This window comes from Lactuca saligna, chromosome 6, assembly GCF_052625555.1.
Source record: "Lactuca saligna cultivar CGN05327 chromosome 6, ASM5262555v1, whole genome shotgun sequence".
Classification (NCBI taxonomy): Eukaryota; Viridiplantae; Streptophyta; class Magnoliopsida; order Asterales; family Asteraceae; genus Lactuca; species Lactuca saligna.
In genome coordinates, this window is record NC_136422.1 from 50,478,828 (window position 1) to 50,491,081 (window position 12,254).

The 12,254-nt window shown below is 40.9% G+C and overlaps 1 protein-coding gene across 1 annotated transcript; it reads left to right on the forward strand.

The window, feature by feature from the left end:
- Nucleotides 1-2,535: 2,535 nt before the first annotated feature.
- Nucleotides 2,536-6,612, forward strand: LOC145000778 (uncharacterized). The gene is made up of 5 exons (XM_078960055.1): nucleotides 2,536-2,709; nucleotides 2,868-4,174; nucleotides 5,298-5,686; nucleotides 5,765-5,825; nucleotides 5,915-6,612. Exons 2-5 carry the CDS (start codon nucleotides 2,945-2,947, stop codon nucleotides 6,392-6,394), a joined length of 2,160 nt encoding a protein of 719 aa, XP_078816181.1. The 5' UTR covers nucleotides 2,536-2,709; nucleotides 2,868-2,944; the 3' UTR covers nucleotides 6,395-6,612.
- Nucleotides 6,613-12,254: the final 5,642 nt, after the last annotated feature.

The following is a 12,254-nucleotide window of genomic DNA, read 5'->3' on the forward strand; positions in this document are numbered from 1 at the left end:
TTGATTAATGGAGCGTGTGTGGTTAACTAACACATTAATTAGGTGATAAATGACATCGAGAGTAACAATCTAATTTGCATGGTTATTCATACCTTGTTTGTGATCCTCGGTATCCCAATCACAAATGGAAAGGGCATAATCGAGATTAAACATGTCATTGAATAGTTGAATGAATCTCAAAAGATCTAGGAATTTCATTTAAAACCTAATTCATTTAATTTTTGTTTTTCGTGGTGAAATTGGTAAATCGTCATTTACCAACATTTAAATAATTTTATGTTAGGTTACGACGTCTCTCTTCTGAATTGTGAATTATTTAGTTGGATCCTAGTGTGAATATTTAATTTGGGTGTTATATTGAGGATTTTCTTATCTAATCAAAACTTGTCCTTTTTCTTTTTTAGATGTCAACTTCAAACAATGCTTCTGATTCCTCCAACAACAACTTCAACCACTTATCGCTCTTGAGCATATGATCAAAGGTCACTTTTGATGGTTCCAATTTTAATCATTGGATCCGTAACATCATAATGACTTTGCGCTTTGAGGACAAGGAATAGGTTCTCGAAAAGGAACTGAACGAGATTAATGAAACTAAATCTTCTCCTGAAGAAATAGCTGAGTATGTGAGATACTGCAATGATGCTACCAGAGTGGCATGCATCATGGTGGCTACTATGATTCCTGAGCTGTAAAGGTTCTATGAGGACTATTAGCCTTATGAGATGTGCAAGGATTTGATGGAGAAGTACCATCAATGAACCCATCAAGAAAGGTATGAGATAGTCAAGTCACTCATAACCAGCAAGATGGAGGACGAAGAGTCTGTCATGACCCACTTGCAACACATGTAATGTTATGTGGATCGTATGTTGAAGCTCAATGTAAACTTTGATGAGGAAATGGCTATTGACATAATCTTATACTCATTCCCTTGGTGTTATTATGACATAATCTTATACTCATTTCCGCCCGACATCAGGCCCCACCTGGCAACGAGCCCCGCTCGGTATATAGATCTGTTTCTCTTAGGCCCCGCCCTCTAAACACATACAATCATATAACATGCTAACACATAAAGAAACATACTCTACTGTATCCTTGTCCTAAGAAACATACTCTGCTAATAATGAGATACAGAACTTTGTCCGTACTCAGCTAGTTCCAGCCAGGGCTTCAACAGTGCAAGTTGAGTCTCCTCACTGTGTGAATGGGTCTAAGGCCATAATGCCAACCCATGTAGTCTATGAGTAGGAAGACCCGGGGGTTAGCCCTAGGCATTGTATGCTAGTATGTTATTCCAAACCAAAGTCTGATGTCGGGCGGGTGCCTGATGAATGTTTGCATATTAAATTATACTTGTTGACCGTGTGATACTTCTATGTGCCTGGTAAAGAGGTGACTGTGGGCGAGGTCCCGTTTCTCATCACTAGCTGAGTACGGACGATGTTCCATATCTTATTATTAGCATAGTATGTTTCTTAGGTCAGGGATATAGTAAAGTATGTTTCTTTATGTGTTAGCATGTTATATGATTGTATGTGTTAAGCGGGCGGGGCCCGGAGACAGGCGGGGCCTAAGAGAGACAGATCTGTATACCGAGCGAGACTCATTGCCAGGCAGGGCCTGATGTCGGGCGGGGCCCGATGCCGAAATATTAAATTAATGGTTTGACAATTATGGTTTTAATATTAAATTAAAAACAAAATTTTTGTTCATGATTTTTGGGATGTTATACAGTTAAAACAAGTTAGTTGCTTACTTATGTACAAAAAATAATAAGTTGCCAATATGTGAACACGGATAAGAGGTAGTTACCCTCCTAAGTCATTTTCCCTTTGAGTTACCGGTTAAAACAGATATTAGCCTGTAATATTGGTGTAATTTAAACAGTTAAAATAAGTTAATTGTTTTATCACATACAAAAAAGAAGAAGTTGCTAATATGTAAACACGAATAAAAGGTAGTTACCCTCATAAGTTATTTTCCTTTTTTTTGTTTAAATTAATGCATTTTTTTTCATTGTTTCTATAATTATACTCTTAGCTTCTTATTAGTTACCCCTTTTGATATACCTTTTAATATATATATATATATATATATATATATATATATATATATATATATATATATATATATATATATATATATAACCCGTCTAAAGTGAAATAAAAACAAAAATTTATTGTATGCAAATTACTTCTATCCATGATTTTCAGCAAACTACGAACAGAGTAATATACTTTAACCTTAAAAATGTGAAATGTTGTGTGTCCAAAATTTGTATGGTCGTGAAGAGAGATGCATCGAAGAGAGATTCGGATGCATCCAATTAATGGACGTCAAATCTATGTGGCCCCTGGAAAAAGGTAGATAATCAAAGACCTTTTCGTAATTAATTGGCCGACTAGGGGTGTTTTCTTAAACCCCATATCCTTTTCTACCATCCAACCCCGTCAGCCACCGCCGCAGACAACCCCAATATCAGCCGTCAAATCTTAACGTCGTTAAATCTCTAGGTCTTTGAGACACGAGAAGTCTAAAAAGCCAACTGGACTTAATTATCACCTTTGCAATCATTGTCCTAAGGCTCTCTTTCTCTCTCCACCTCACGCCACCATTCTTAATCTTCTCTCCGCCGATGACGGTTGCTCTAGTTCTCCGGCTGCCGCTTTACCAGATGAAGATCTACTTCCTCTCATCCATGAGGTGATTCTACGACCTTTATCTTGCTCCATGAATGTCTACGTGACTTCCATTCTTTATCTTGAATGGGTTTTCTAGATATCAAAACCTTTTATAACTGTTATTGTTGTTTGTATGGCGTTTTAGATTTCAAGATTCATACTTCGATTGTTTTCATGCAGTGAATTTGATAGTTCTTAATCAAGTGAAAGCTTTTGTTGTTATAATTTGGTGAGAAGATACTATATCTTTAAATTTGATGGAGATGAACAATCTGAGAACGGAATCTCATGTAGCCCAGAAAAGCCGGCGACATAAGTTAAGGTTTCAGCAAAACTCTGACGATCCGAACCACCAACATTTATCACAAGATCCTCACTTTGAAGTTCATAGACCCAGATACGGGTCCATTTCATACGATCCGAATGTATTCCCCTCCGAAATGCTTAATTCCGTTGCTAGTAATCCACAACTTCTGATACCTCCGAACCATGCTTTTGTTTCCCATGAACAAGATTCGGGTTCTGGTTCATCTCCGGCGAATTTTCCCCACTCGGTATCGTCTAAAGTTATCGGCGACAACTCACAAAACGGTGCGAATTGGAAAAGTGTTGTCGCTTCTCAAAACCAACTTCAAGTTAGTAGTGACTGGAATGTTGTTAGTTACTCTAACGTTGCTTCCATGAGTATCGATCAAAGTAACTCCAATTCTCCGATGGTGGTTGACGGCGGAGCCACTTCCAAATCGAGTTACGGGTTTAGTCACGATTTGCAAAACGTTCACTTGGGTGATCCGAAAAACTACGGCCAAGTTCCGGCGTTTAGTTCTACACCGTATTACCAAAACACTCTACAAGAAATTGTTACATCAGCCACCGTAGGAACCCATGTTCATCAAGGCAAGAACTTTTTAGAGATCAATCAGCCTATTCCGTGTTGGATGAATGCTTCGGAACAATTAGGGTTTATAGCAAATAGAAGTAATGATCATAGAGAAGGAACTAATGAGAACAACTGCATCACACAGGGCTTATCTTTATCACTTTCATCAGTTCCTCAAGCTAAATCCGAGTTTCCAAACCTACATTCATCTCCCAAACCCTTAAAGAACGATCTTTTAACGAATTCGGACCCAAAACAGTTGATGGGTATCTCTTCTTTTGCTCATCGGAATGTTGGCCCGCTGGGTCCTTTCACGGGTTACGCTACTATTCTCAAGAATTCCAAGTATTTGAAGCCAGCACAAGAATTATTGAATGATAATTGTGATGTTGGGTGTCACGAGTTAGTTCAAGCATGTGACAACACTCACAAGATTCTCGAAGAAGAAATGAGTAGGGTTTCCACCGAGTCTGGTGGCTCCGGTGCTTCATCTTCCACTATTTACGGTTCCAATGAACATATTTCTGGCCGGAGCAGCTCTCTTTCTGAATCATATCGGCCGGAGTTTCATCAAAAGAAGGCCAAGTTACTATATATGCAAGAGGAGGTATATATTAATCCCGATTCTCTAATTAATCTTTGTTTGTTTGTGAGTTTCTTTAAATATGAACGTTTCATTTTGCCTAGTCAAACTCTCAAATAATCACCCAAGAAAATGAAAACATTTTTTTAGGAGAGCTTCGTATCATTATTGCACTATAATACTATTGTTCAAATTAATATAGTTCGTTCGTACGTAGTTTATACTGTTAACCAGTCTCTCATAACCTAACCAGTGCTTTAAAACATGTACTTCAATGGTTTCTGTACACATCTTGTGATTATTCAAAACATGCATTTTGGGTGTTTCTTGCACCCAAATGTGGATCTTTTACAGACGTATTTTTGAGTTTGCGAGTAATAGTCTTTTTTTTCTTATTATTTTTTATGTTATGTTTCATACGGGATCCTAGTGATAATTTGCGTTCCAAATGTGGATCTTTTACAACCATATTTTTTATTTTATCAAAACTTATTTTTTATTTTAAGGGTCGTTCAAAACTTTCAAGAAATAGTTGTACTATGTGAAAAGGGTGTGACACAACATTCCCACCGGATGTTGGTTGACAAACACTTGTACGATGAGTCGATGACTATACTTATCATCTATTTTCACTAGTAAATACTGAACACTATTATTACTCTCTCTGATTTGATAATATGGACGTAAAGAGTTACCTTTTCTTTTGTTTTTTCTTGGTCATTCTTTTTTTGCCTTTTTACACTTCTTCTCGAAAGAGTATAAGAGTATTGCCCTTTCGAGACGTCAAGGATACTGTTAATTTCCTCTTATCAATTCAAAATGATCCGTAACATAACGGACCCACGAAAGTACTTTCATAATGGAGAAAACTTAAGATTTTTTTGGGTCAAAATCAGTAAGATTATAATATTGGAGAACTTTCTTATTAATTACAATACCAAATTGATGAACATACTTTCAACTGTAGTTACCCCACTATCGTCACTTTTAATGTCGCTAATCACACCACGATTGACCTTTCACATGCAATGTTCTCCACTCCCATCCAACTTTCCATTTACGAGCCCACAAAAGAAATCTATTGTCACAACTATCCTTCACTTCATATGTTATAACGCATGGTTCTTGGTGTTGTATTTTTCAAAAGGTATGCCGAAGGTACAAGCAATATAATCAGCAGATGCAGATGGTGATTTCATCTTTTGAAACAGTCGCTGGACTTAGTTCAGCAACTCCATACGTTTCTTTGGCTCTCAAGTCAGTATCACGCCATTTCCACTTTGTTAAGAGTGCGATATCTGAACAACTTACACAAATGAAGAAGACCTTTGAAGATTTATGTTCTCCAACCACTGGTACAAATGATTCATTATCTCAGTTGAAATCCATTGATCATAACTCACAAAGACATGGGAAATCAAGTGGAGGATCAGCAATCTTTGGAAACCAACAACCCGTGTGGCGACCTCAACGAGGCCTTCCTGAACGTGCAGTCTCGGTTCTAAAAGCTTGGCTGTTTGACCATTTTCTTCACCCGTAAAACACTATATCCTTCACATTAGTGCATAAGATTCTAATTTTGAAACAATGCATGGGCTAAATTTATACTTATAGGTACCCATCCGATGCGGACAAACATATGTTGGCAACTCAAACGGGACTAACAAGAAATCAGGTTAGTTGCTACGTATGTCTTGATGCTTTAAGACACTTATAAGAAATGTGTTTTGTCAAGGTGATTCGTTTTGATGGTGATTGAATCAGGTTTCAAACTGGTTTATAAATGCTCGAGTGCGCATATGGAAGCCTATGGTTGAAGAAATCCACACCCTTGAAACTAAAGGTTTGGTGGAGTCCAACACAAATACAAACAATCCTCCAACTGATGATCCAGACACTAGCAGGATGGACATGAGCTCAATGACAAACAAGCAACAACCCGAGTGTTCAAGGAATTCTGGATCGTTAATTATGATAAATGGTCAAAATGAACCAAATGGTCAACTATGGGAGCATGAGAAAAGATCAAGGCCAGAGTTTCAGATTCCTCAAACCACAATGGATCGGTCTTTTACAAACATCATGCCCTACCCACGAACCACATTTGATGCTGGTGGAGTTGGGCCTGTTTCTCTTACTTTGGGACTCAGGCAGAATGCGGAACATGTGCAACAGTTGCAGCAACATGAACATCAGCTCAGGCAGCGGTTTGGAGGTCAGTTGATTCATGATTTTGTGGGGTAGTTTTGTAATTTAACTATGATAAAATAATACAGTAGCATCGAGAAAATCCATTGGCGGATAAGTTGGGAAAAATGTATTTTTCAGGAATTTAATTAGAATTACGGTGGTAGTAGTAGATCGGCATATTGGTTTCCAGGGTTTATGTGAATTAATTTCAAAAACCCTAATCTTGGATTTTGTACGTTTCTATATTTGGAAAAACTTTCCTTTATAGTAAATTATGTTTAAAGTGGCAGCATATATATATGTTACTAATACAAGTTGGAGTGTTGGTGATCAAAGCATAATTACATCATTGCCATCATCACCACCCCCATCGATCAGCTTTTAGTCTTGTCAAGGATTGCAATGGTCATTCATGGCGGTGCTGCTTGTTGCTGCCATCACCACCGTCATTGATGCAGCCCTTATATGGATGTCATTACGCTTGAACATTGTGTGGACACCACGACGGAACTTGCGGTTTAGGGTTTATGGTTTGCCAAACTAAGAAATGTGAACAACACCCAACAAACAAATAGTCACCTTCCCAAATCTTTAAATCGAAACACTAAGAAATGAATACTAAAAAGTAAACGAATCTTAGAGTGTTTGCGTATGAACAAATAAATCAACTCCATGAAAAACATGCATGTAAACTAAGACATCGACAATCCTTTGAATTCTATGGAGTTCAATGGATTGCCACATCAACATTTCACTTTTTATTCAATTATACTCTTAAACACCCAAACTCCATTAAACTCTACAAAGTTTACTTGATTTCTATATGTTCGTTGAAATCTAATTGAAAAAAAAAATCATTGAACCACTCAATGATCATTCAATTTTTATCAATATCATCACTCACATTCTATTAAACTTCTATTCAATCCTAGTCATCATCTTTTCAACTCTTATTAAACCTCCATTGAGGATGCACTAAGGAACAATACAAACAAAATAAGACAATAAATATAAAGCTAATTATGTTAAACATAGCTAAATATCTGAACGTAGGGCCTATACCAAAAAAAAAAAAAAAAAAAAAAACTACTGATTAGGCTAACACCCTCCTTCAAACCCAGTATGCTTTCTGAAGCCAACAACATTTACATGGTTGGTGAACAATGTAACATATGGATTCTCGATGTATGAAACTTTAAGTAAAATATGTATTTTGAGAGGGTTACAACGTGAGGGAAGCACCATCACATCGTGACATGATCGTGTTATGCGGGAAAGGTCATTTAAGTGTCACGACGTGACACCTGATTAAAAGCAAAACCCTAAATCTGGACTTGGACCCTATTTAAAGGAAGTGAGGGGCTAAGGTTTCCTTCTTCCTTCGCCTCCATCACCTGCAAACCCATCACCTCCAAACCTATAGAAGAAAACCCTAATCCCTCTCCTCTATTTTGAGCTCATTTTGGTGCTTATGATTTCTTTTGAAGAAAGAAGGTGACCTTGGAAGTGTTGTTGGCATCTTAGCTCGCTTGTGGCTTCATTTTGAGCATCTTTGGGCCTTTGTAAGTGTTCAAGATCTAAACTTTTTTATGTAGGTTGCTAGATCTAAGGTTTTGTCCCATTTTCTTCAATAATGATTCCATAAAGTTAGCAACTTTATATTGATCCTTGAGGTCCTTTGTATATCATGTGACATCCCCATTTTCACGGCCATAAAAAACCGATTTGTTTATGCTTATTTAAAAATCAGAGTATCCTTTTTGAAGAATAAGGTTGAAGAATTTGTTCCAAAAAATATGATAAAGATTTTATCAAAGCATTTCCAAATAAATGTATTTCATTATATTAAAACCTCGGGATGTTATTGTCAATACAGATCAAAAGCATAAACCGAAACAACATAGTCCTTACAACATTTATTTATATCTATTGGCCTATAATCCATAAACTCTCATCCGATCATCAGATATATGCTCTTGTGTCACTACCTGTAATACAAGAAACTGAGTGGGTCATGCTTGAGAGTCTGGTGAGCATATAGGGTTTTCAACTCACAATAATTAAGTTTATTAGTTTCATCACATCAATCAACCCGATTACCCATTCCTGTTATCCTCACTTTCTGCCTGTAACATCCGGATTTTTACCAGGTATATTGTAATCCAAAATTTTGTTATATTGTGAGAGGGACTCGGCGAGTTGGAGCTCAGACTCGCCGAGTAGGGACGCGGGTTTGAACATTGGTGCGCGCCTGGACTCGGCGAGTCCATGATATGGACTCGGCGAGTCTGCGCTGTGTAATGAAACCCTAAATCTCCGGGTTTGAGGCCTATTTAAAGGGCCTTATGGCCGTCATTTGTGCTCACCCAACCCTCAGTGAGTGTCCCTAGAGTTCTTGAGCGATTTGTGAAGAGAAGAGAGCCATTCTTGATCTTGTGTGTGTTGATTAGCAAGAAGAAGGAGACCATAGGCAAGAGGAAGCAAAGGAGGTTGCTATTTCGTGGATTTGGAGCTTAGATCATCACTCTAGAGGTATTATCTCGGACCATTTTCTGTTTAGTGAGGCTTGATGCAATTTAGGGCTTAATGTGGTCATTTATGGGATGTTTTGGTGCCCATTGGTTCTCTCTTTGAGTTGAGACCATGGATCTGGATCCATAGAGGTCCAGAGGGCCTCACTCATCAAGCTTTATGGGTGACAATGGGGTCTTTGACCTTGTGTTGTAGTATTTGAGTCAAAAACATCATAAATGGTCATATAGAGGTTGTATGTGCATCAAGATTGTGACTTTACGTGCTAAATGAGCTTGGAGGGACTGGATCTGACCTTTAGAGCAAGATTGAGTCAGTGCATGGCACGGACTCGCCGAGTCCGAAGAACAGACTCGGCGAGTAGCATGAATGTGGCCCGACCACACAGTGAGTGGCCTCGCCGAGTTGGGAAGGGTGAACTCAGTGAGTCAAGGGGGGAGTCAGGATGGACAGGTGGACCGAGTCAAACTGGACTCGCCGAGTTGTTCTTGAGACTCGGCGAGTTGAGTCGTGGTGGCCCCACAACTCGTGCCAGGTGGAACTCGTCGAGTTGAGGGAAATGCTCGACGTGTCAGGGGAGGGTTCCAGGGAAATTGGTGCATGCTCTCAGACTCGCCGAGTCGCTATAGCGCACTCGCCGAGTCCAGTCAAAGATGACCGTTGACTGTTGACCAACGTTGACCTAGATTGACTTGTTATAGTATGGTCAACCCTAGTTGGGGAAGTGTTAATTAGAGATGTATTGTGCTATAGGGGGACTACAGCTCGGCAGATCGAGTGATTAGCGATTTCAGGTTTACGATTTACCGAGACACGCGAGGTGAGTCTTCTCACTATACTTTACCTTGAGTAGGTAACCAGAGTTATGTGATAAAGTATTTGTGTGCTATGTACGTTATGTGTTGTACTGCATTACTTCTATGCGTTTGATGCTATGCATGTTTACAGAGTTAGAACCGGAAGGTTCATAGAGTTAGAACCCGAGGGTTCACAGAGTCTGGGTGCACGGACCCACAGAGTTATAGCCTCGAGTGGCTAATATGTGTTATATGTAGTATTTTGGGGAACTCACTAAGCCTTGTGCTTACAGTGTTGATGTTATTGTTTCAGGTACTAGTGACGACCGCGGGAAGGCGCTGGCTTGATCCGTACACACACACATTCAGAGCTTGATATCATGATCTTGGGATTTTGTATTGTCTTGTTTTGATAATTAAAATGGTTGTTTAATGAATATCAATGGAATTATGTTTTATAAAAATTGAAAAATTTGTTTTGAAAATTTTCGGTGTTACAAATTGGTATCAGAGCCTTGGTTTGAGGGATTCGGGTACACCTTCGGGGGTATTTGAACTCAAACTGAGGAATTAAAGAGATATTTTCAAGATAAAACCAAAATTCTCTAAGAGTAAAAGATTTTCCAGGAAGAAACGTGTGTACGATCAGCCAGCGCCCGAACGGTGAATTCCCAAAATATCTTTTATTACGTGATAATTATTAATGTGATGTGTTTGCATGCTAGAGTAGGCTAGGTATTGCTGATAGGACTAGAGTGGCATGTTTTGTGATGCCTTAGCTTAGGGAATGGTGAGCTGCTATGAGGTGCTGAGAGTAATTAGGTAGCAGCTAGGGCTTTGTGTGAGACCTGTTGCAGAGTGATTTAAGTATAATAGAGTACTTGGGGATTGGGATCCGAAGAGGACGATTTGGGGTGTGTACTGAGACGGTGAGGACAGTAGTATTGGGCCCGTACTACTGAAAGCACCGGTGCGGTACACAGTTCAAATAAGAATCTTGGGATGCCAAGAATCAAGGAGGGGTGGATTGTCGAATGTAAGAGTGTTCGAGTGAATTCTAATTATCGCATGTTGTATTTCAGAGGTTGATCATGGTGAGGACACGTCATATGCCAGAGGATGCCGGAGCTAGTGATGAGGAGATTCGACAGATCATTCATGAGGAGGTGGCTGCGGTCATCAGAGCTGAGATACCAGAGATGTTCGGGTCTATTAAGACCGCTTTGATTGAGACGTTTGACGAGCGCTATGCCGCTCTTTCTGAGGCTGCGGTTGCAGCGGCTACCGCAGCGATTGCTGCGGCAAGGCCCCAGGGAGGTGATGCGACGTTGTTTAGGGAGTTCAGCAACACCAAGCCACCAGAGTTTGATGGTACGCAGGATCTGGTGGCAGCTATGAGGTGGATATCTGATATGGAGGGATGCTTCTTCACTTGCTCGTCCCCTGAGCATTTGAAGGTGCGGTTCGCGCTGAACCAGCTTCGCTTGGGAGCGAAGGACTGGTGGAAGTTTGTGACTGCGCACTTCACACCGACTGAGCTTTCGGCAGTGACCTGGGAGAGGTTCACTACCATGTTCCGAGATGAGTACGTTCCTCAGGTGGAGAGGGAGCGTCTGGCGCAGGAGTTTCTGACCCTCAAGCAGGGTACCGAGTCAGTTACAACAATTACGAGGATGTTTCATAAGAGGGCGATGTTCTGCCCTGAGCACGTGTCCACCGAGCAGGCACGTATGAGCCGTTACCTGAGCATTCTGAGACGGGATATTCGGGAGTTCGCTGCGAACTCCTCGTACCGAACATTTGCCGAGCTTCAGGCGAATGCTCGGAAGAGGGAGATTGAGCTTAAGACTCAGGCCAGGGAGGAGGCGGAGTCTCTGGGGAGGGATCGGCGGCCGGCACAGTCCCAGCCGGCAGCCAAGCGGGCCAAGACCGCTGATCCCAGACCCGGGAGCCAGAAGGGGCGCACTTGTGGGAAGTGCGGCAAGGGTCACGATGGAGTCTGTCGGGCAGGGTCTTGCTACAAATGTGGCAAGGAGGGGCATATGGCCAAGGACTGCCCCAAAGGATTTGCAGTGTGCTTCCACTGCAATCAGACCGGACACCGGAAGGCAGAGTGTCCGCTGCTACGCGGAGCATCTCAGGGGTCTGCTCCCGCCGCCATCAGAGCTACTGCTACAGAGAGTCGGCCTGTGAAGGTCGAGGCACCGAGGGCTCGGGGGAGAGCCTTCCAGCTGACTGCGGAAGAGGTCCGCGCTGCACCCGACGTTGTGGCTGGTACGTTTCCTTTTCAGTATTTATTTATGGTGTTGAGATATTATGCTTATATTATGCTATGCATAGGTACCTTCCTTGTGAATTCTGTACCTGCTTTAGTGTTATTTGACTCGGGTGCGAGTCGATCTTTTGTATCTTTGGCATTTAGTCAGCGTATCAGTGTTAGTTGTGGGGCATTGAGTCGGCCCCTGCGGGTTTCCATAGCCGCCGACAGAGTGATTTGTGCTACAGAGGTCCTCCGGGGATGTGTATTGGAGATTTTCGGGGTTGAGTTCCCGATCGACCTGATTCCTATTGCGATGGGTGATGTC

Coding starts and splice junctions, on each gene's coding strand:
- LOC145000778 (XM_078960055.1), top strand. CDS start 2,945: ATGGAGATGAACAATCTGAGAACGGAATCTCATGTAGCCCAGAAAAGC. Junction 4,175..5,297: donor TACTATATATGCAAGAGGAG/GTATATATTAAT, acceptor ATTTTTCAAAAG/GTATGCCGAAGGTACAAGCA. Junction 5,826..5,914: donor CGGGACTAACAAGAAATCAG/GTTAGTTGCTAC, acceptor TGATTGAATCAG/GTTTCAAACTGGTTTATAAA.